Here is a 24,777-nt window from a genome sequence, read left to right on the forward strand (position 1 = left end):
TTTAACAGAGCTGTCGACGTGTCGCTCACAAGTTCCAACCCGACTCATGAGAGAGCTCTGGAGTCACCAAAGAGTGTAAGTATGTGAGGCAAACGCTTTGTATATCTTCGATAGAAATTTTCAAGACTTTTTGTAGAGTTTGGAAAAACATTTGGAAGTTATGTGTTTCGAGTGATTGAAATCTCCTCACGTTGATTCAGTGGAATATTTCGTTGATCTCACCTCGTGAAATAAGCACGCATGGCCGAACCACATATGTGACACCCCAAAGCTCACACATTTCCTTTTAATTAATTAAATTCTTTTAGATTTATAGGGACAAATGAAAATAATATGCGGACAACCTGTCTCACAATAGCGAAAACAAATTTTCGAGAGAAATTACATCTTATCTCCTTGAACTTTTAAAGTTGGTGCGCTCGCGACACTAGTGATTAAAAAATATCATTTTTTTTGGTGTAAAAAAAAACCATCATTTTACTATCATCAATTTAGAATTTTTTTGCAACAGCTTCTGTTATAGCCAAAGTCCGAAAAATGTCATTTTTTTGTCTTGAAAGTAAATCACTTTTCTGGCGATATCTGCCACAGGAACTGTTACGTACTATTGCGGTTTGACTGAAAAACTAGCTTTCTCGAAGTGCCATGGAAGATTTCGGGGCGCCTAAGTTGGTTAGGTCTAAGGGACCATGTCCATTAATGCGATAAGGGGCATAATGAGGTAATCGCGAAAGACGGATCTTATCGCTAGAGATCTAGAAGAAATAAAGGGGTGAGTTAGAGCCCGATAAATGAAATCTCCAGGTGTAAGATAAGAGATCGTCTCCCCACTTGACGCAGTATCGAAACATAACAACATGAATTCAAGACGAATTGCAAATTGTATATGTATATCCGATAATATGAGTAGATTTACCATAATATGCGAATGGAAATTATTTGTTGATGTGCCATAAAATTATTCATTTAGATGTAACCGGATGACATATCATTTCATGATGCAAAAATATCTCGTAGTACAAAACCAGTATACACATGTGAACATCTATCCGTAGTTGTCACTAGTAATGACTTATCTCGACTAACAAGTCATTATCACAACCTAACTCATGGAGAATAGAATCATAAACTCATCTGGCCATAATTCAGCCCATCCATAAAGGGTGTCATCTACACCGACGTCAATAAAAACACCACTATACAGTTGCATGATAACGATTTTTACATACTTATTTTCTTTTATTCCCTCTATTTCTGTTACTTGGACCTCATGTCTATAATATCACATAGCAGGCTACTCAAGCCACGTCATCTTATGTGCAAGTTATGGGACCCGTCTTTGAAGGAAGAACAGTTGTCTTTCGAGAAAAGTACCAAAAAATTCTTAGACCTATTGTATTGGTACAAATTCAGTCATAAACTTTTCAATTAGACCAATTTAGTCATGAGAATTTTCATATTGATATCAATTCAGTCCATTTAGCCAATTTAGGCCGAAAATTGCTGACGTAAACGCCGGCAGTTCTACATGGCACAGCCGGCGTTGATGTGTACATTTTCAATAATTTTTCCTTTTGTTTTCTTTCCCTTTTCTTGTAGCCGATTGCCATCCATGGGCCATAGGCCATGGCTAGCGAGGGCGAGTGCTGGTGATGCCGGAAAAAAAAAAAGAAGAAGAAAAATTATAAAAATAAAAAAATTATTAAATATATCCACGTCAGCGTCAACCGTGCCACGTAGGACCGCCGACATCCACGTCAATGATTTCTTGCCTAAATTGGCCGGATGGATTGAATTGATATCAATATAAAAATGTTTAAGACTAAATTGGTCCAATTAAAAGGTTTAGGACCGAATTAGTATCAAAACCAATGCAATAGGTTTGGGACTTTTCCTTTTTTTTTTTCTAGAGTTTTCTACATATATTCATACCAGGGAGTTTGCTTTCCGACGAATAGGTCGTAGCATAGATATCGAATGTCCTCATCACTCACATGCAACTCATCAACATAGCAATTCCCATGTACATTTATATCATTTATATGATAACGGTGCAAATATAACACTCGCATCTTTTGGCATTTCTCATATGAACGGTGGCAACCAGATACTTAATGATTTTAGAATTTCGCATCAAGTCCATAATATCACATAGCAGGCTACTCAAGCCACATCATCTCAAGTGCAGATTATGGGACCTCGTGTCCACTCAACCATGTAGAGATCCCGTCTTAGAAGGTAAAACGCGTGTCCTTTTCCCAAGTTTTATCCATATATACTCATGCTGTGGAGTTTGCTTTTTGATGAATAGGTCATGGTATAGATATCGAATGCGCGACATTGCTCACATGCAAATCATCGACGTAACAATTGCCATGTGCGTTTATATCATAACAGTGCAAATAATATCACATTAATCTTTTGGCATTTCCCATATAAACAGTGGCAACCAAATAATTACATATTATAAAAATGTATAACCGTCACATCCCCTTTTTATCATGCCAACATCATTTAATAAACAACTTATACAATTTCATGCATCACCCAAATAACATCAACTTTTTTTTTTTGATAGACTAGGTTACTTAGTAATCAAAATTTACCAAAAGGACTCGCTCATATTCCGCTAAAATAAAAGCAAGGTGCCTCACTTCATTTGATGTTATAAGAATAAATTACGTATCATGCTCCTTGATTCCTATTTCAAATCAAATGACTCTCTCTACTTAGTTGAAATTAGGCATTATTTTAGCTAACTTTTATAATATCATTACCGAGACCACATCATGATTAATATCATAGAAAAAATTACAACTATTTATCTATAATTTCATATTTCTAGGATATCATAACTGCCCCTACAAAGTTCTTCATTTTACAAATGTATTCTTAAGTATCACTCTTTTTGTAATCTAGCTATACTAATCAATTTAATTAGCTAAGGCCATTCATTTGCTATCTAATCCATAGGAATGTTTAATTTACACTAGAATCACGCCTCATATTTTATAAAGACCAAATCAACCCACTTTTGATTTAGCTATGCAATCAAGCCTAAATTTTGACTAGTCAGGTCAGTTGAGTAGATTAAGCAATCGATTTTAAAAACTAACCTAATCATTATTACCTTGAAGGTTTCTTATCACGGCGGCTCCTATAATTTCCAGCTATAGCATATTAGTCCCCTTAGCACTGTGAAACTACTAATTCGCCCATAAAGTTTAATCTAGTTATTCTAAACCATTTTGATTTCCTTTAATTAATCTAACTCAATAACCCGCTAATTTACGCTTAACATAAAACAAGATTGCCCAGAGAGCCATTTTACTTCAATAATTTTAACAAATTTGCCCCTATACATCTCAAGAATCACTAAAATGCCACTATTAGGCGTCTTTTTACGATTTCACACTTTTTCCATCCAAGTGCAATGTAATCTTTTTGGCAATCATTCAAACATGTAGAAAAAATTTCAAATCAAGCGAAGAGATCCCAATACCTCAATATAAAAAGATGTAAATTCATTCATGAAATTCTTATAAACTTAACATCAAACCTAAACCTAAATGAGCGAGCATCAAATAATCAAGTTTTTTTTTGGTCGAAAAAATAATCTAAGTTCAAGAGTGCCAAGTATATCAATCTAGTTTAGCCTCTAGAGTTTTCATTTATCTTTAATGAAAGAATTGGAACTAATCAAAGCCTTAAATGTCTTGAAATCAAGAACAAATTATAATAAAAGTTAACTATATATCTTTCAAAGCATAACTTGGTCAATAAAATTGAAAACCATGAAAGTTTTACCTTATAAGACAGTGGATAGGTAAAAACAAAAGGTTAGACAACTCAAATCAAAGTGAAAATTAGAGCTTGGTTGCAAATAAAATGTGAATTGGAAATTTTTTTTTATCGCAAGGGAATGGAAAATAGACAGTTGATTTGAGAACTCAAACCTTGAAAGTTTTACCTTATACTAAAGTTGATAGGTAATAACAAAAGCTTAGACAACTCAAATCAAAGTGAACATTAGAGCCCGGTTGCAAATAAAACGTGAGTTGGAAATTTTTTAATCGCATGGGAATTAAATATAGAAAATTCTGAAGATAAAGATGTGTAGAGGGAGGTAGTACTCAGCCAAGTGAAGAAAGATGGGAATGAATTCTTTCTCATTTTGCACCTTTAAAGAACAATCAAACCATGTTAAGAAAACATGTCATGGATGATGTCATCTACTAGTTAAATTTTATGGTGAAAATTATGAAGAAGTACGAAAATAATTGAGTGACAAATGAAAGGTTTTCAATAAAGAAAAAGAGCTCATAAATGGTAATATATGGGAGATATTTTATATTTTGGTAAATAATCAGGGAACTTGCCGTCCATTCTAAGCACTATGAAACCACTAAACTATTAGCTAGGGTTTTACAATTAGAGAAATCTTAACTCAGTAGATTTTAATTTTGAGAATTACCCATAGTATTTGGTGGTGTACCGATCTCCCTCAATGAATAGCATTCTAATACATTTTTCCTTGTCACTCTCTATAATCAACTTAAATACAACTTTAAGCAAACAAGAAATTGGTAACCTCATATTTCCAACTCATCGTAAGCTTCATAATACTCGATGAAGTCTCATTTTGGAAGACTTTGGAAATGCAAAGCATTTTTCGAATATTTCGAACATCACAAATTTATTGATCCAATCGAAATTTCTCCAGTGCAGTCCAAAATCCAAATCGACCATTTATTATCTTAATAGTCTAAATACCACTAGTAGATAGAGAATTTAGAATGCTACAACATAAATGCTTCATATCGGGTTTATTTTCCGCACTTATTTCTCGCTTAATTGTTTGGGTTTGTTCCACGCTTCCGCCATTTTGTATAACATTATATCCTTGAGCATAACCCCATGACTGAAAAGACTAAATTGCTCTATTTTGAAAAACCCCCCATTTTGCATAACATTATATCCTTGAACATAACCCCATGACTGAAGACGGCGAAAAAACAACAACCGGTGTCTTTCTCTATCATTTGTGTTGTTCTCTCTACCTTTTGTGTAGCTATGGCTTCCTCTCACCCCTCTCCACATCCAAAACGCTAACCTAAACCCCACCATTGATTCCCATTACACCACCCTAGAAAACCCTGTGATCGTGAGTGAACCTTGGTACCCACCCCCTTCTCGATTCTCCACTCCACTCCACAATGTAACCTAGCTTTCTCCCCCTCCCAACTTCTCTGTGCGCACACCTCCTCATGGCTCGTCTAACCACCCAACCAGACTGAAAGATCGATTCTCATCCATTGTCGCAGCTCCAGTTGAAATTTCTGTTGTCCTCTCTTTCTTGCATCTTCGGCGTCTCCCACGTTCTCGGCTCTGTGCTAATGGTGCTGCAAGTTTAGTACCTCTGGTTGCCCTACGTTTCTGGAAAATCCTCAAGGTAGAGCTCACACCCGTGGATGAAGACAGTGGTGCCTCTGAACAATTGGAAACTCTTTGCAATAAACTGGGTAAGTTGTTGCATAAACAAGACATTACTATTTGGGATGATGATATTTCAGAGGAAAAAAATTCTCGAGTGTCAGTTTACCCTTGTGGGACATCTTTTCCAAAGCCCTAGCATCAATTTTCAAGCTTTTTCAGATAGCCATGAGAAAGGCGTGGAGAAATGAAAACGTAGTCGTGAAACCTTTAGAGAATGGCATTTACTCTTTTACCTTCAGCAAAGAAGAGGAACAAAACAAGAGTGCTTAATGGGGGCCCATGGTCTTTCTCGAATAACTTACTAATGTTAAAGACTTGGGCACTTGATAAACCACTGCATTGCTATGAGTTCAACAAATGTGCTTTCTGGGTTAGAATTTTCGGCCTTCCTCTTGAATGGAAGTTTGAAGTTGTGGTGACAAAAATCGCGAGTACGGCAGGGCTAGTGTTGGAAGTGAATTTTGAAGACAAAGGACCGGCAATCCAACGTGTTGGGCAAGCAAAGGTAGAGCTAGATATGTATGCTAAGCTGCAAGTGGGATAGTCGGCCACACACGGGGGTAGGAAGATTTGGCTAGATTTTAAATATGAATAGCTCCCATTCTTTTGCTACTTATGTGGAAAGGTGGGGCATTATGCGAGTTACCGTAAAGAGGTACCCTATGATGAAGAAAAGTTCACATCAAAGATGAGAAGCTGTTATGGGAATTGGATGCGAGCATAAGTTCAAGATCACAGCCCCTTTTGGGATGTATTCTATGAGAAAAAAACCAAAGAATATAATGAAGAAGTGGAGGAGATCATCCCTGAAACACAAGAACAACAAAGACAGATAGTTGTGGCGGAGGAGGCTAGACCAAGCACCTTTGTTTGCCCGAGAACTTCACAGAAAAGGGGATCTGAGTTTCTGCAAATTAAATTTCCAAGCAGGAATTCAATTGAAAGCGAGAAACTAGTTGCTGGGAAGGATATTGTGATGCTCCCAGCATTCTCCAAGGGACAAAAATCCTCAAATAACAAGAAAAAGGGAAGCAAGGAACCAAAAACCCCTTCACTCAAAAAGCAAAAAAGGTACAGTCCCTATACTTCTGACTCCTTAACTCTTGGGTGGCTGGATGAGACCCAACTTCTGGATACTCCAATCTAGATGACTAAAGATACTATTGGATGGGCTTTGGTGGCTAGTCCTAATAAGCCACCAAAGGAATTATGAATTTTCTGTGCTGGAACTGTCAAGGATTGGGCACACCCTTGACAGTCCTAGAATTAAGAGCCCTTGTGGCTTGACTCAGGCCTGCTGTGGTTTTTTTATGGAAACTAAAAACCAAGAGTTGGTTCTTTAGAGAATAAGGAGGATACTACAATTTCAGAATTGTAGGGTCGTTAACCCGGTAAGAACTGCTGGTGGTTTGGCTATCTTGTGGGATGATAGAGTTGAACTCACTTTCGATTCGCAAACAAAGAGTTATATGAATCTCTGGTGCAAAGACTTATCGAGTGGCAAGAGGATGAGAGTCACTTTTGTTCATGCTCGTTATCATTTTCAAAAAAGATGTGAACTGTGGGAGGAACTCCGTGTTATGAGCTTATCAAATTCATTGCCCTGGGTTTGTCTAGGAGATTTTAACGAAGTACTGTTCTATTGGGAAAAAGTGGGGAAGTGTTTGGTTGAAATTTCTTGTATGACAGAATTCCAGGGTTTTCTGAATGCTTGCCTGTTAATGGACATGGAAAGCAAAGGATGCACCTTCACTTGGTCGAATACCAGAGATGGAGTGGAAAACATCAAAGAACATCTTGACAGGGTGTTATGCAACATAGAATGGAGGATTTTATTCCCTCAAGCAGAAGCTTTTGCCCTCCCGGCAATAGGATCTGACCATAGCCCCTATAGTTCTATCTCTTCAAGGCAATCATGAGAAACGTAAAAAAGAGTTCAAATTTGAAGCTTTTTGGCTTGAAAATAACCAATGTAAGGAAATTATAAAGGAAGTTTGGGATTCCCCCCTCTAGGCTAAAAAGAACTTAACAGGGAAACTGCGGGCTGTGACTTTTGCACTGACAAAGTAGAGTAAGAAGACATTCGGGAATGGATAGAAAAGAATATGTTCACTGAAACAAGAGCTCCAGCAATACATGAACAGAAGTGATAGTCCTTTCGATAGAGAAAAGGTTAAGAAACTGCAGGGAGAAATTGAGACACTGTGGAGACAGGAAGAGATGTATTGGGAGCTAGATCAAGGATAAAGTGGTTGAAATGGGGTGATAAAAATACTAAATTTTTCCATGCGACAACAATTCCACGAAGACCTTTACAAAAAAAAAACAATTCCACGAAGACAAAGAAACAGAATCTCGATGATTAAAACTTCGGACGACACTTGGATTTCAGAACCAGGGCTGATTAAACAAGCTACAATGATGTTTTCAAAGAGTTGTACCAATCTAAGGGCCAACGAAACTTCTCCCTAGTTCTAGAACAATGCCCCAGGGCTGTTACTAAGGATATGAAGCACTCATTGCTAGCTGATTTGAGTATGGAGGAAGTTAAAAATGCTACTTTTCAACTGGGGGCGGCGAAAGCACCGGGGCTAGATGTTTGAATGGCCTCTTTTATCAACAGAACTGGGAAGTATTAAAAACAGATATTTTTATGGAGGTAAAAGAATTTTTCAGAAATGGAACAATATTGCCAAACCTCAACAGGATCCTAATTTCCCTGATTCCGACGGTTCCCAACCCTGAGAAACTTGATCAATATCGACCCATCAGTTTGTGCAACTTTGGATAATTGCTAAAGTGTTGGCAAATAGACTCAAACCGCTGTTGCCAGCAATCATAGCTAGAGAACAAAGTGCATTTGTGGGAGGAAGACAAATTCAGGATAACATATTTGTGGTGCAGGAGGTGTTACACCAAATCAGAATTCGGAAGAGGAGGAAAAAATTTCAGGCCATTTTGAAGCTAGATAAGAAAAAAGCTTATGACTGAGTGGAATGGGATTTCTTGGAGGCTTGCCTGATTAAAATGGGTTTTGATGAGCGATGGGTGGGCTAGATAATGCAATGCGTCACCACTGTACCCTTCAATGTTAAAGTGAATGGGGAGCACCTTCCTTATTTTCAACCTTCCCGTGGAATTAGGCAAGGGGACACTCTCGCCCGCTACCTATTTATCCTAGTAGCCAATGTTTTAACATCGCTCATGAGGAAGACGGTGGATGAAGAAAGTATAAGGGGAATCAAACTGAATAGATGGTGCCCCACTCTCTCCCACCTACTCTTCACAGATGATTTGATCTTTTTTTTGGATGGGAAAATTCTGAAATGTCAGAACTTGGCCTCAATCCTGCACCAATACTGTATGGCTGCTGGACAACAGATAAATTTGAACAAATCTGGGATATTCTTCAGTGAGGACTGCCAACAAATATCAAAAGAAAACATGGCAAGCGAATTGAGAGTGCCTATCATAGAGAAGACAGGGAAGTACCTTGAGATCCCTTCGAATTGGGGAACATAAAAAAAACAAATGTTTGCATGGATAATTGGACGAGTCAACGCTAAACTAGAAAGATGGAAGGAAAAATTAATGTCCAAAGCAGGGAAAGAAATTTTGATTAAAACGGTGGTGCAAGCGCTACCATAATATGCCATGTCTGTTTTCAAAATCCCAGTTTCAGTGTGTAAGGCAATTGAACAGAAAATAGCACAATTTTGGTGGAAGACTAATGAGAAAAAAGCTGGCATTCACTAGAAAAGGTGGGAGTTGTTGAAGACAAGAAAGGACAAAGGGGGGTTGGGATTCCGGGACCTGCTCGACTTTAACAAAGTATTGTTGGCTAAACAAGCCTGGAGATTAAGCAACAACCTAAACTTTTTGTGGGGTAAACTTTTCAAAGGTCTCTACTTTCCACATAGAGACTTTTGGTTTGCAGAAAAGGGACAACACCTGTCTTGGGGCTGGCAAAGCTTGATGATGGGAAGAGATTCAATCTTACCATCAGTTATGTGGGTAGTAGAAAATGGGACAAGAATAAGAACTAGAGAAGACAAGTGGCTGAAGAAAGGAGTGCTAATTGGCCCAGCCAACATTAACGAACCTCAGTTTGTATCAGGGCTAATAGAAAGGGAGGAGGGGAGATGGAATGAAAATGTACTGTGGGAGCTTTTTGATGAGCAAACATTATGTGAAATATTGGTAATACAAATCATACCCTAAACAGAAACAGACCAATTTGTGTGGACAGGTGCACGAATAGGGCAGTATACAGTAAAGAGCAGTTATCACTACATCCGAGAATCAACCAGCAAGCAACAAGAGTAGCAAGCCTCAACATCTTACCACCAACCTAACACCCTATGGACAGAAATTTGGAAGCTCAAAGTCCCTCCAAAAGCTAAGTTTTTTTATGTGGAACATATGCCAGAATGCACTCCCAACGAAGGAAAATTTGTATCGAAGAAGGATTGTATCTGACCCATTATGCCCCCTGTGCAATTTGAACAGTGAGACGGCAGAGCACCTATGCCTCCTTTGTCCTTGGACCAGGGTAGTGTGGGCAAATCCAGAGGTGAATCTGCAAATTTCGAATCATGGATATCTTGAATCGAAGAATGGATCAGCAATCTATTGAAGCATAAGAACAACCTACCAGATCTAGCCATGGTTGCTTTCGGTGCTCTAGTGTGTTTGGAAAGCCAAAAATGCATCCATCTTCAGAGACCAACCCCAAGACATGAGCGATGTTGTCGAAACAGCCCTCACCACACTCAGAAGCTTCCAAAAATGGAGCCTTTCAGTGAGCAAACTTGGAATCAAAGAAGGAAATGCCTCAGGTTGCTGGAAACCTCCTACAACTTGCACCTTTAAGGTTAACATCGATGGGGCTTTTGTACCTAGGACGATGGAGGGGTCAATCGCGTGGGTATGTCGTGCTTTCGTTGGTCGTTTGCTGCATGGAGCTGCGAAAACGGTTACCGCGGCGTCGCCTCTCTTGGTCAAAGCCCTTGCCTTAGAGGATGCTCTCAATTACGTTCTCTCTCCTCAAAATGAAGAGAATGGCTTTTCCCCTCCCTTGCATGATGCGATTGAAGTGGAGATTGATTGCTTGGTCTTGGTCAATGCTCTCACGTGCCCTCACCAACTCACTTGGGAAGTCCATGTGCCAATTGGAAAATACAAAGAAATTCTGCTCACTCTCTCGAAAGTCCATGTTTTGTATTGCCCTAGAGAGGCCAACTTAGTCGCCGACTGGGTAGCTAAAATCCACCGGAAAAATACCTTACCTTCGAATTGGGTTTCCTCCCCTCCCCTAGCTCTTTGGGAGTTATTATGTAATGATGCCATCTCTCGGGCCTTTCCAACTTTGAACAAGGATAATGAGAAGTTCCTTTTCTGACCCAAAAAAAAAAAAACGCACGACTGAAAAGACTAAATTGCTCTATTTTGAAAAACCCCAATAACTTGAATCCCTCGCAGCCCCATGATAGCAACCACCCACAAACCCTAATCTTTTTCATCACCCACCATCACCTGCTACCACCATTCGCCTATGAGTTTCCTCATTTTTACTTTGAATTAAATTCACTTATTAAGTTAAGTGGAGCCTTAAGTAAAATTATTTTTATTCAATTTATTTACATTTTTGTATTTGTAGCTAATAATTAGGTAGTTTATCGGAATCAAAGTAAAAATTCTAAACATAAATTTCTTTTTCCTTTGGTAACATAGTCATAATATTTAATTGTAAATTGTATAAAGAATTGTTTGGATAGAAACTAGTGGGCGCTCTAATGAATCAATCCTAGTGGTTGAGCCCCACCCCTTTAGGGTACCGTAGGGCCCTTATGTGTCTTGAACTTATACTCAATGGGGCTAATATAAATTTTGTAACTTTTTCAGACTTTTTTATATCGATATTACAGATTATTAATTAGGAAACCTCTACCTCTATCAATGAGATAAAAAAATAATTCCTTCTTCGAAATTAAGTTCCCCACTCTCCCGCCGTTGCACTTGGATTTTTGCTCAGAGGACAGAAGGACATCATAGAAGGGAGAGAGGGAGAGGCTAAAGATGGTATGTGTCGGGAAGAACAGCTAGGCTAAGATTTAAAAAGTAGGTCTAAGTGATTAGGTAAAGAAAAGTGGCAAGGGAATATCAGATAAGTAAGGTTGGATTTCATAAATAAACCATATGATTGGTTGTTGTGATATGTGATCTGATGTCTAAATATAAAAACGAGAGATAAGAATTTTTTTTAGAAAAAATAAAACATGCAAAGTGGCATTAAGTTGATACTTGTTGAAATTTCCTTACAACTTGGGCCGGGGATCCCGATGTAGTGCACACCGAAAGAAATTGAGAAATTTCACCATCATGGCTAATATTTTTTCCTTGAAGGAGTCACCCTCATTGTGTGCTAATTCAACCGCCATAATATATAAATACAGAACGATGCAGTAGGCCGACACTTCCACTATGAGTGATGGAGTAAAGCGTGAGTTCATCTATCTCCTTGCATGCTTTCTTTGATGTTATGTACATAAAAATCCATCTCATTCTTACGTCTAGATAGAACTTCGCCATTTTCCTTCCTTGTGTAATGTAGAGAAGCTCCAGCTCTTGATGCCTAAGTGGGTTTTGATAAGAAAGAAAGATTAAAAGAGAATGGTATTTATTCTCTTATAATGGTGTAGGAAATAATGTACATGAGAAGCCTTTATATAGACTTAGAGGAGTAAAGGAGCCTAGCATTCTTCCTATGTGGGACCAAAGAGAAAGAAGAGATGTAAAGGAAAACCTAAAAAACTATACAACATGTTCTAACACCCCCCCTCAAACTCAAGGTGGATCAAATAACGAGAGTTTGGAAAGAAGAAATTTAAATCGTTGTGATGTAAGAGCCTTCGTAAAACAATCGGCAAGTTGATTCTCAGTTCCAACAAAAGGAAGTGAAATAGTGCGAGCTTGGAGATGATGACGAGTCAGATGACAATCGATCTCAATATGTTTGGTACGCTCATGAAAGACTGGATTTGCACTGATACGAATGGCACTCTTGTTGTCACAATGCAGAGGAGTAGGATCCAGAAGTGAAACTCCCATATCAGCAAGTAAGCGGCGAAGCCAAACAATCTCAACAGTAGTGTCGGCCATTGCACGATACTCGGACTCTGTAGAGGAGCGTGAGACAATATGCTGTTTCTTGGAACGCCAAGAAATAAGTGAATCGCCAAGAAAAATGCAATAACCAGTGATAGATTTGCGATCAGTGACATTGGAAGCCCAATCAGCATCAGAATAGGCACGCAACTTGAGAGCAGAAGAGGATGATAGAAATAAGGAACGCGATAAAGTGCCTCGAAGATAGCGCAGAATAGTTAGAACAGCCGCATAATGAGTTGTTCGAGGAGAAGCAACAAACTGACTGACAACATGAACAACATAGGCGATGTCGGGTCGGGAGATAGTAAGATAAATAAGACTGCCAACCAAGGTCCGATAGCGGGTGACATCAGAAAGAGGTTCTCCATCGTCTGGGCAAAACTTTTGATTTAGCTCAATAGGAGTGGCAGCAGTATGTGAATCTGATAGAGTAGCCCTGAACAGAATATCAGCGGTATATTTCTGCTGAGAAATGAGAATATCACGTGAACTGCGAGCAATCTCAAGCCCAAGAAAATAACGCAGTGGTCCTAGATCCTTCATGGCAAAATGTTGCTGAAGGTGCCGCTTGGTATGCTCAATATGGTCACGATCATCTCTGGTGATGACCATATCATCAACATAAAGAAGAAGAATAGTGCAGCCTGAAGAAGATGTATGAACAAACATAGCATGATCAGCCTCACTTTGAATGAAACCAAATAGATCGAATAGCATCACCGAACTTCTCAAACCAAGCACGAGGGCCCGTTTGAGACCATAAAGAGCCCGTCGCAAGCGGCAAACCTGTCCAGAGGTATGAGCAAGACCAAGCGGAGGTTGCATAAAGATATTTTCCTGAAGATCACCGTGAAGAAAAGCATTCTTCACATCAAGCTGAAAGAGAGGCCAACTGCGAATTGAAGCAACAGCTAATAAAGCGCGGACAGATGTCATCTTTGCTACGGGAGCAAAGGTCTCCTCATAGTCGATACCATACTCTTGCGAGAAACCTCGAGCAACCAGACGAGCTTTGTAACGCTCAATACTGCCATCAGAACGAGTCTTAATCTTATATATCCATCGGCAAGATACGAGGGAGCGACCTGGAGGAAGAGGCACAAGCTCCCAAGTACCAGTACTCTCCAAAGCCAAGAGTTCCTCAGACATAGCCTGGTGCCATTCTACATGCCTAACTCCCTCGCGATAACTATTAGGTTCTTGTACAGCATGAACAGCAGCTAAAAATGATCCAAACTCAGTAGAATAAGAAGTAGCAGCAACATACCGGGCAGGTGGACGCCGATCTCGAGGAGGATTACGGCGTAGCTCTAGTTGTGCAGAATCGTCGAGGGCAGATACAACATGAGGTGCAGCACAAGGGATAGGTGAAGATGGAGAAGGTGGCAATATATCTAGATCCGATGTAGAAGAGGGACTAGAACGATCAGGTAGAGGATCAACAGGACAATCCATAAATGGAACAGGAGACGAAATATGAGGTGTAGTATTTGTTGAAAAGAAAGGGATGTGTTCATGAAACGTAACATCACGAGAAATACGTACACGTTGCGCATTTGGGTCATAACAACGATAACCTTTGTACTCAGTGCTGTAACCCAAGAATGCACATGGGATAGAGCGGGCGGTAAGCTTTGTATGTTCAGTGAGTGGAAGAATGACAAAACAAGTACATCCAAAAACTCGAAGATGATTATAGCTAGGAGGTCGAGAGTAGAGACGCTGAAACGGGGTGTCTTGATGGAGAACAGATGAGGGTAGACGATTAATTAGATGAACAGCCGTGAGAAGAGCCTCAGCCCAGAACTCAGTGGAAACGGATGTGCCAAGTAAGAGAGCTCGAGTGGTCTCTAGAATATGACGGTGCTTGCGTTCAGCAACTCCATTTTGAGCTGGAACCCCAGACAAGATAACCGAGGAAGTGTACCATCACTAGCTAAGAGGGAACGAAAGACACCAGAGAGATATTCTCCCCGAATCCGAACGGAAAACTTTGATTTTTGTATTAAATTGTGTGGAAACCATGGAAGTAAAAGACTGATAGATGGTACAGAAATCACTACGTTGACGCATAAGATAGACCTATGTATAACGAGAATAATCATCAATAAAAGATATATAATATTTGAAACCACTCTTGGAAGAAAGCGGGGCAGGACCCCAAACATCAGAATGAACAAGATCGAAGATCGCACTAGTTCTAGAGTTACTAACAGGAAAAGGCTTAGAAGATTGCTTGGCCAAAGGGTAGATAGAACATGGAGGAAGACTACCAGAAGAAATAGGACCCAAAGCACCTTGTTGGTGAAGGACGGTGAGACGAGAAGACCGAATATGTCCAAGACGCTGATGCCACCGAACAAGATCGAGGGTAGCCAACACAAGATGAGGAAGAGAGGAAGTTGGAAGATGGAGATGTTGCATAATATAAAGTCCATCCCGTCTACTGCCCCTGCCAATCATCTTGCCACTCAAACGATCCTGCACAAAGCAAGAGCTATTTGTAAAGCTTACAGTACATCTAGCATCGGTGAGTTGTCAAATAGATAATAAATTGAGAGCCAAAGAGGGAACATGTAACACATCAGGGACATTGAAATCTTCAGAGACAGTAAGAGTACCCTGTCGGGTAGCTAGTAGAGGAGAACCATTAGCAGTAAAGAAATGTGCTGGTTGCTTGAGCTCAGAGAGCTTAGTGAGAAAAACAGCGGAAGTAGACATATGTCTAGCAGCTCCTGAGTCAAGTACCCAAGTAGTAGAAATATCACCTGAAGGTGGAGTAGCTGCAGCGGTGCTTCCAGCAGATGAGAGAGTTGTAGAAGTACCAGAATCGGGAAAAGACCTGGGCAGAGAAGGACTCAAACGGGCAAGTTGGGCCTCAAGAGCAGCAATACGGTCATTCGTAGAGGGAGAAACCAGAGTAATAGGTTGAGAGATTGGAGATGCGGTAGTGACTCGTGGTGATGCAGAAAGGCGTGAAGCATTCCTCTTCTTCCAACAATGTGACTCGTCATGACCAGGACGATGACAATACGTACATGAAAGGCGGCGAGGACCACGAGTAGGCGAAGGACGTGGTGGAGCAGCCAAAACTGTAGGCGGAACACGTGGTGGAGCAGACAAAATAGCAGTTGAATCAGAAACTGCCGAGGAGGAAAGAAGACCAAGACGAGTTTCCTCAGACTGTAATTCTTTGATAGCGTCAAGGAGGGATGGTCTTGGAGAGCGGTGAAGAAGTTGGCTGCGAACACCTTCATAGGGAGAGCCGAGCTTCATAAGAAAAGAATGTAGACGGTGCCTATCTTGAGTCTGAAGTCGAGTAGATGGACACCGAGTACAGTTCAGGCATGATGGGTAGAGAATAGGAGCAAGAATATCCAATTGACTCCAAAGTGAGTGCATGTAATTGTAGAAATCTCGAATAGAGCGAGACCCTTGCGTAGCACTGTAAACTTCTTGCTCCAACTGATAAACTCGAATGTCCCCTGTCTGGGTGAACATCTCGGCAAGCTGATCCCATAAACTTTTCGCCTCAACAACATTAGAAAATTGTGGGCGAAGAGCAGGATCAATGGAACCAAAAATGATAGCCCATGCCTTCCGATCAGCAACATTCCATGCTCGAATTTCAGCGGCACGTTTCGTAACTTCATCAGATGATTCACTTTTAAGAGCACCAGGACAAGGACAAAGTCCCTCAACATGCTCAAACAAGTCGCGGTAAACAAGTGCTGCCATTGCCGATGATTTCCAAAGAGAATAGTTTGAACCATCGAGTTTGACGTCAATACGGTCACTAGAATCACCCATGACGACAGAAAAAGAAATCACTAGCAAAGCTAGAAATATGGATTGAGGTGATCGAAAGAATCGAGAAAGAAGAAGCGCGGATTAGAACGAGCAAGGATGATGGCCCAAAAGCCCTAAACTCATTATCTTAATTTCTGATGCGGAAGATCCAATTTATGGCAACCGCAGAGCATTCTTTAAAAGATAATGAGCTCATTGTCTTAATTTCTGATGCGGAAGATCCAATTGATGGCACCGCAGAGCATACTCTTCAAGACAATGATCTTGGCTCTGATACCATGATAAGAAAGAAAGATTAAAAGAGAATGGTATTTATTCTCTTATAATGGTGTAGGAAACAATGTACATGAGAAGCCTTTATATAGGCTTAGAGGAGTAAAGGAGCCTAGCATTCTTCCTATGTGGGACCAAAGAGAAAGAAGAGATGTAAAGGAAAACCTACAAAACTATACAACATGTTCTAACAGGTTTGACCTAACGTGTTGAATCTGTCCACATATAGTAGCCGGGAAAAGGACAAGTGCTATAAATTTCATACGGCGCTCACTTGAGTGCCATAATTTTTTTCCATTACTTAAGTGCCATAACTTATGTACTCAACTTACTCGTGGTGAATGCTTGCAAATATTTATGGCACTCAAGTGATCAATTGAAAATTATAGTACTTAAATGAACGTTTTTTTAGAAGTCATGACAATCAAGTGGTCGAAAAAGGGTTATGAAACTCAACCAAGCGCTATACAAAAGCTATGGCACTTGTGGAGTCTTTATCCCTATAATAGCCATACAATGGTAAAACTTGCGGAGAGTCTTGCATGCGCAGGTTAATGAAATGGCACACACATAACACATGGAAAAAAAAATTCCATTACAAAGAACATTTAGTTGTATGATCAAGTCCGGATCGGGTAAGTGTTCACATTGGCATTTTTTTAAGGTGATCTTGAAGATTTTAGGGATATATGTGGTAGAAGTCCTAAAACTTGTCACAAAAATGCAATTGAGTCCTAAAACTTGCAAAATGTGCAATCGAGTCCTAAAACTTGTCAAATTGGTTCAATCGAGTCCTAAAGTTAAGACTGTTCTAATTTACTAACAAAAAATGCTGACGTGTCTTATTTTATTACTTTTCTTGAGACATGCGGCATCCAACAAGAGCCACGTCAAAAAAAAGTTAAAAAAATATAAAATAAATTAGAAAAATCTAAAAGTTTTTTTAAAAAAAACCAGAGAGCCACAACTAGTGGCTGTGGCGGTGGCCAAGCCCTCGCTGGTGGCCGCCGCCACAGCCGCCGAGAAGGGCCGGCGGAGGTCGCCTGGGCCTTCTCGAAGCCCGGCGACCCACGTCGGCCCCGACGAGGCTCCCTCGAGGGCCTATAGGCCCCGATCTGCGGGAGGGCGAGGGTCGGCGACCTTCCCCCAGATCGGGGCCTCGCCTAGGGCCGGCGAGGGTGGCCGGGCTTCAAAAAGGCCTAGACGACCTCCGCCGGCCCTTCCCGATGGCTTGGCGAGGGCCACCGGCGAGGGCTTGGCCACCGCCACAGCCGCTGGTTGTGGCTCTCTGTTTTTTTTTTTTTTACTTTTAGCTTTTTCTAATTTATTTTATATATTTTTTTAACTTTTTATGATGTGGCGCTTGTTAGATGCCATATGTCTCAAGTAAAAGTAATAAAATAAGACACGTCAGCACCACGTCAGTATTTTCCATTAGTACATTAGACAGTGTTAACTTTAGGACTCGACTGAACCAGTTTGATAAGTTTTAGGACTCGATTGCACCTTTTGTAAGTTTTAGGACTCAATTGCACTTTTGTGACAAGTTTTAGGACTTCTACTGTACATATCCGAAGATTTTATTGGAGATGTCAAACTCATTGACAAGTCTCACCATTTTGGTGACCACAATTCGGGAATCATCTAGAAATATTAACTTCTTTAAAGTAAGAGTTTGGTGGCATAATTCCCATTTGTTATCGTCCCAATGGCCGGTGACGTCAAAGTGCAAGTAATTTGTAGAGCTAGTACCTAAATCAAAACTTAAAGAGACTCGAAAGTAGTCTGTGGTCAGTAAATGCCCCGACGCGGCCCTTTTTTCTTTGTACAGTACTTTGCAGTTTCTGTTGTTTGTTGTCTACAAAATGAGCTTCATTTAATGTTACAGAGATGTCTACATGTAGCAGACAAAGTCGAGATCTTTGGCGAAGCTAGAGGATTGCTCGGCGATAAGACAATTAAATGTAAGCTCCGACTAATTCCTTGACATATAGTACTTGAACAGGTTTCTAGTATATGGCATTGTACTTGAAGAGCTCCCCGCAGTTCTGGACACTTCTGTATCATATCTTGCTTGGTGTCTCTTCAAGTGGTCCGTCCCACTTAACGATTCTTGACACCATTAACATCAGTCTTAAGCCGAAATGTCCTCAGGTTCTTTGCTTAGCCGTCACCACAGTGGCTTGGGGTTTTTTCTTGTGGTTAGGGGTTAGGTTTGGAAATCATCTTGGCGGGGATTAGCTTGTGGCGTTTGCCCTTGCAATTCTTCCCGATTGTCGGCTTGTTGTGTCTCGTCGTTGTCGAATTTGGCTTGTTGCTGAGATGAAACTGGCATGTAAGCGTTATCGCCGGCACGTCGCGAAACTCACTGAATAAGTCCCACGATAATTGCACGGTGAAGTCCGGACTGAGTTTGGATGGTAAGAAATAGTTGTTATTGTTCTCCATTATATTATTTAAATCGCGGTTAAGTCGTCATAAGGAGAAAGAAAAAAAAAATGAAATCGAGCAATAGCGTTAGGAAGTGCTATGATCCAGTGACGCAATCTTTTGAGCTGAGGCCCCAAAATAGAGTTAATGTTGGGCCTACGTGTCCCATGACCACCTGAGCCCAACTTTTGGATTCGGCCTCCAAGTCCGAATCCCAAAAAATGGAAAGACGAGCCGGGCCCAGCCCATTAGGGCCCATGGGCCCAACTCAGCCCAATTCCAACCAGGCCAGGGTCGGGCATTTCTGATTTAGTCATCTGCCCATGAAACGCCCGCACCCTAACCCCTTTAAATATTAAGTGAAATGCACTTGCCCGAAATTCAAAACCATTTCTCTACTTTTTATTTGGTTCAAAACCGTCTCTTTACTTTTTAAAATGTTTTACCTTCACCATTGGTCATTGCCCTCTCGCCGATGTCGACCACGCTCCTCGTTGCTATGTTGCTCGAATCTAGTGGCCATTGCAACAAACTTGAGCTTTGGGCAGACATGGATGCCGCGAGCTTGAGCTTAGGTGGCCTTGGATGCAGTGAGCTTGAGCAGAAGTGGATCATGGCGATGGTCATCACAAGGGGACATGGACATTGCGAGCTCGAGCTCAAGTGGCCATGACCCATATATATATATATATGAGAGAGAGAGAGAGAGAGAGAGAGAGAGAGAGAGAGAGAGAGAGAGAGAGAGAGAGAGAGAGAGAGAGAGAGAGAGGGTAAAGAAATAAATTTCCCTATCAGTTAATATTTAATGACATCAAGTCTCCAAACCAATTAAGCACATGCATTGTTCATTATGCAAATCAACAAAAAAGAGAGGAGGTATATGGTAAATTCACTCCCTTTAAATTAATATAAAGCGAAAAGAAGATTCATGTCGAGGTTCTATATTGCCTAGTATCCAATAACTGGAGGTGTCTAAGATTTCTCATATGTTCAATATGGAAGTGTAATAGTGTTTGGTTGATCTTGTAATCTGTGTTATGAAGTTCTATACAAATGTAACACAAAATTGTTCATGTGTAAAGATCAATGTGTCAATAGATTGTCTACAAAATCTAACTAATTGGAATCTTCTCGAGAGCGGGAAACACTAGTTTAGCATGGGAGTTCTCGTAGCTAAACCCGAATTTCGAAAGTTATTCACCTAAGCAGCTCATATAGGTAGAGAAAAATCCAATTTACTTCGCTTGCGCTAGTGGTACAAAAAGAGTATCTTGCTTGTTAAATTGGGTTGCTGAAATTAGTTTAGGACTTACAGTTGTTGGATCTTACTTCTCTTGTGGATCATCTTGCAGCCCAACTATTGAGAAGGCCCTCAAGAGTTTGAGAACCCTAGCTCACAGAACTACTCGTTTCATTGTAATCTATGAGGTAAAATTGGTGGCCAAAATCAATTTCTGGGGTCAAAAACCAGAATGTGATGAGGGTCGAATTAGCTTTGTTAGAATATTACAGTGAATTACATATATAGAAGAATAAAAGTATTGTCGAAAGGACAACTTAGCCTTTTTTATTCATGAATTAATTTTGAATAAGAGGTAGATTGAAAAAAGTTTGTGCACTAAAATATTCCACGCTATCTTCATTCTGAAAGCCTTTGCATGAACTCCCCGCCCTCAAAAGTAGAAAGGCATGAAATCTATGGGCTCCTGGGACTATGTATATAGTTTGAATCCCGAAAGGTACGTATAGAAAATGGATTCTAGCATCACATAGTAGATTCACGGCATTCATACTCGGATCGGATCTGATTGAATCAAATGGAAAACTTCGAACCTAGAATGGATGAATTCTGACTGTTCAACACAGAAAGTGTTATATTCCTTATCCTGCCGAAAGGACAATGTTAGTTTTCAGGACATTATCAAGGGGCTGAAAGTGAGAAATGAAAGGTCTCTCTCAAGCTAACTAAATTGACATCTGATCCAATTTGGGCTCCACATTAACCTGTTGAAGCTGTAATAAATTGTCCTAATTACCATTTTGTGCTTTAACTTTATTTTCAATCAGGGTTTGTGTCTCTCACTTCAAAGAGGCTGCTTTCTTCTTCCTTTCTTTTCCCCATAATTTGGTAAATTGTAGGCCAATACAAACAAAAAAGAGACATCTCTTTGCGCACATCTTTTTCATTTGTTCGAGGATTGTGTCAGAATAACTTTTTACGTGTACATAAATCCAAAAGAGAAAGGAAGAAGAAGTCATATGCCTAACCTCTTGTTGAAAAGCATGGAGGAGTTTGTTGTTTCATATGGGTCGATAGGATATACACAGGATTCTCTAGGTGACCACATGTGCAAACTTTGACGTTGATTTCAACCATAAGGACCTCGAAAGAATTTGTTGCCAACGTGAACTTTTGTAGTATGAAATGACAAGTATTTCTTACAAGTTCTCTAAGTTTTTCTTTCATTCCAGATAGGAGGAAACTTTCTTTCAATTTGGCCTTGGATTGATGAGTCAGGGAATTGAAGGAGGAAGACGAGCTTGATTTTTAAGGACAGGAACTGATTGAAGAAGATTGAATGATTTTATCTTATGAGAAGAGTGTTGCAGCTTTTAAAAGTGTTTAGTAAACATCTCAATAGCTGCAGCAACTCCAAAGTTATAGCAGCTTACGATAGCTTTAGGAAACTAACTTACCCGATTTTGAGATACCGTGAGTTTAAAAATGTATAATATACAGCTATAGTTCAACCCAGGGGGTGAGCATGGGTCTCAAATTAACTAGGGAACTGACCTATGCAGGTGAACCAAGCAGGTCCTTCGTTATAAAAACCTTCATATCGGCCAAGGCCGATTCACTTCTCAAGTTAATGCTTTAAAATGCCGTTTGACACCTTACATTGGAAAAATATAAAGCTGCCGCCTTAAGGAGTGGAACCCATGGCCTCATGCTACGAGGTTAGCATGTATTTCCACTCTGCTAACAAAAGATCACTCGACATGAGTTACTATCTTTAATTCGATTTTCACACAATAAACCCAGTTCTTTTGTGTAACTCGGGAACCGAACTGAAATCGACCTAGAACTAATCAGTTCGGTTCCAAGCCAGTTCTAAGTGTAACCACTTCGGTTCCCAATTCTAAAAATTTGGAACCGGGACCCGTAGAGTCAGTTCCAGATTTTGGCATTGGAACCGATCGACCTTGAAAATCATTACCCCTAGTTCAATTACAGCTTTACCAAATAGGCCCTTAGTTAAGTTTCTATATGAGTAATGCCTATAACTTAAATTCTACCCATTAGAAACACTGATTGAAATAAATTATACGCCCTAGTTAGAGGAGGCAGTTGTGAACTCTTTGCATTTCATTGACAGATGGTGTTAGTCTCGTCACCATTATACTAGTTATTACTGAAGGCTTTTAATTCTATGGCACCAGACAACTAGGGCGCGCATGGTAACATTTCTATTTCAAAAATCAATTTCTGGCCATAAATAGATTTTTCTATTTTTATTCCGTGGACGAGTTTCTGAGCAAAAATGTGTGTTTGATAACAACACAAAATTTCTATTTCCGAAATAGAATTCGTTTGACAATGATATAAAATTTCTCCCTTTCGGGCGGCCTGCGGAGGATGGCGGGTGGCGGCAAGGGGCGGAGGACAATGGCCGGCGGTGAGAGGCGGCCGGCCGGTGGCAACGGATGACGGCTGCCGGCGGCGGGCGGCGGCCGGCGTCGGGTGGTGGAGCATGTCGGCCGGCGGCGGATAGCAGTAGTGGTTGCCGGGGGTGGAGGGCGGCCGACGTCGGGAGGTGGAGCACGACGGCTGGCGGTGGAGGACGGCGGTCGGTGGTGGACGGTTGGCGACAAGAGGCGGCCGGCGACGAAGGGCGGCCGATGGCAAGAGGCGGAGGGCGGCTAGCGTCGGGCGGTGGAGCACGGCGGCCGGCTATGAAGGACAGCGGCCGGTGGCGGGTGACGGCTGGCGTTGGGCGGCGGAGGACAGTGGTCGGCGGCAAAAGGCAGCTAGCGGGTGGGAGGCGACCGGCGTTGGGCAACGGAGGACGGTGGTCGGCGGCAAGAGGCAGCCGGCGGGTGGGAGGCTGCCGGCGTCAGGCGGCAGAGGACGGTGGTTGGCGGCAAGAGGCAGCCAGCGTCGGGTGGCAGAGGACGGTGGTCGGCGGCAAGAGGCGGCCGACGAGCGAGAGGTGGCCGGCAGCGGCGAAGGACGGCGGGAGGTGGCGGTGGGCGGGTTGCAGCCGACGTTGGGCGATGGCGAACGACGGAGGATGACGGTGGGAGGAGGCGGTAGGCGGTCGGCGAAGGACGCAGGCGGTAGGCGGCCGACGCCAATAGCGAGTGGCAAGGGGATAACCAGCTAGTAGCGAGTGCAAGCGATAAGAAGAGTTTTTATTTCTCATTTCTGTTCCAGAAATAGAAAAGTAATTTTTTTTTACTTCTGATTTCTGTTCCAAACTTATTTCCGAAATATAAATTTGTTCAAGAAATAGAAAAATGAAATTGCGTTACCAAACGGATTTCTGTTCCAAACCTATTCTCGAGAACAGAAAAATAGAAAGACAGAGAAATAGAAATGTTACCATGCGCGCCCCTAATCTCGTAGTAGTATCTATTAGAAATGTTCCACGAACGTCAAGGATGTTTGCATTTACTCCTCGAATCAAATAGCGAATGACTGGCTATCAAGAATAAGAAGTAACTTCGGAGAAAGATGATCCCAATACAGTAGCATAGCTTTATTTAGTAATAACGACTAATATTTGCGATCGTTATCTCAACAAGTATTTGTGTAGATATTACATGGCAATTCATGCAATGACTATCACCTAAAGCTAATTAAATTGGTATTACATTATGACTTTATTCCATTATCTAGTCGAAACAAGTCAATAATATCCGTCGATCAAACTTCAAAACAGTCCAAACCTCCTTTTGCAGCCTGTTTGATAGCTTTAACATGTGCTAAAAATTAACACATTCAGCATTCAAAGCAATTAAGCCCGTTGGATAACCATAGTTTTTTTACTTAAATTATTTCAATTAAGTAACAAAAACACTTAACTTACTCAGTAAGATTGTGTATTACTTAAGCCATTCAATAATGTAGACATCTTAAAAAGGTATCAAAATCTTACCTATTACCTTGCTAAAAGCCTAAAAGCTACCAATAATATTCTTCATTTCATATGTTGAAAGAGGTCAATGTTACTCAAAACTCGATATCCGGCTCTTGCAAAAACTATCTATACTTTCATGTTCAGCGCTTCATGTTATCGGCAATTAAAATTCAGTAATTAAATTTTCAGCGCTTGTCTTTTCCGATTTTACCTAACGAATTTTCAGTGTGTCAATGATTAGAATGTCTTGAAGTGTAACTGAAGATCTAGACTTTAGAGAGTGCATTTCACAGTGTCCATGCACTACTGGGAAGTGCCTGCAAATGGCCCATTACAAAGATCTCACACTCACGAAAGTGAAGCTCTTCACATCTGCATCAATGACTAAAATGTCTTATGTTTAACTGAAGATCTAGACTTTAGAAAATGCTTTTCACAATCTCTTTGGGATAAAGAT

At 40.8% G+C, this 24,777-nt stretch overlaps 2 protein-coding genes and 2 long non-coding RNA genes across 5 annotated transcripts; 1 reads left to right on the forward strand and 3 right to left on the reverse strand.

Annotated features, from left to right (window-relative positions):
* Positions 1-4,943: 4,943 nt before the first annotated feature.
* On the reverse strand, positions 4,944-10,684 carry LOC130135564 (uncharacterized). 2 transcript variants are annotated; one of them, XR_008814864.1, is made up of 2 exons: positions 10,151-10,684; positions 4,944-5,388 (listed from the first exon to the last, which is right to left on the reverse strand). It is a non-coding gene; the product is annotated as an uncharacterized LOC130135564 (long non-coding RNA). The 2 variants fall into 2 exon arrangements; XR_008814863.1 differs by having other exon boundaries at positions 4,944-5,393.
* Positions 6,726-7,898, reverse strand: LOC130135565 (uncharacterized). Its single transcript, XR_008814865.1, has 2 exons — positions 7,838-7,898; positions 6,726-7,806 (listed from the first exon to the last, which is right to left on the reverse strand). It is a non-coding gene; the product is annotated as an uncharacterized LOC130135565 (long non-coding RNA).
* A 4,282-nt stretch (positions 10,685-14,966) lies between the features above and the next one.
* On the reverse strand, positions 14,967-16,476 carry LOC130135542 (uncharacterized). The gene is made up of 2 exons (XM_056305005.1): positions 15,435-16,476; positions 14,967-15,147 (listed from the first exon to the last, which is right to left on the reverse strand). The coding sequence occupies exons 1-2, from the start codon at positions 16,474-16,476 to the stop codon at positions 15,110-15,112; spliced, it is 1,080 nt and encodes a 359-aa protein (XP_056160980.1). The 3' UTR covers positions 14,967-15,109.
* Positions 16,477-22,884: 6,408 nt separating this feature from the next.
* On the forward strand, positions 22,885-23,475 carry LOC115685725 (uncharacterized). The gene has a single exon (XM_030610816.1). It carries the CDS (start codon positions 22,885-22,887, stop codon positions 23,473-23,475), a length of 591 nt encoding a protein of 196 aa, XP_030466676.1.
* Positions 23,476-24,777: the final 1,302 nt, after the last annotated feature.

This window comes from Syzygium oleosum, unplaced genomic scaffold, assembly GCF_021117445.2.
Source record: "Syzygium oleosum isolate NSW1041296 unplaced genomic scaffold, Sole_v2.1 Sole_v2.34, whole genome shotgun sequence".
NCBI lineage: Eukaryota > Viridiplantae > Streptophyta > Magnoliopsida > Myrtales > Myrtaceae > Syzygium > Syzygium oleosum.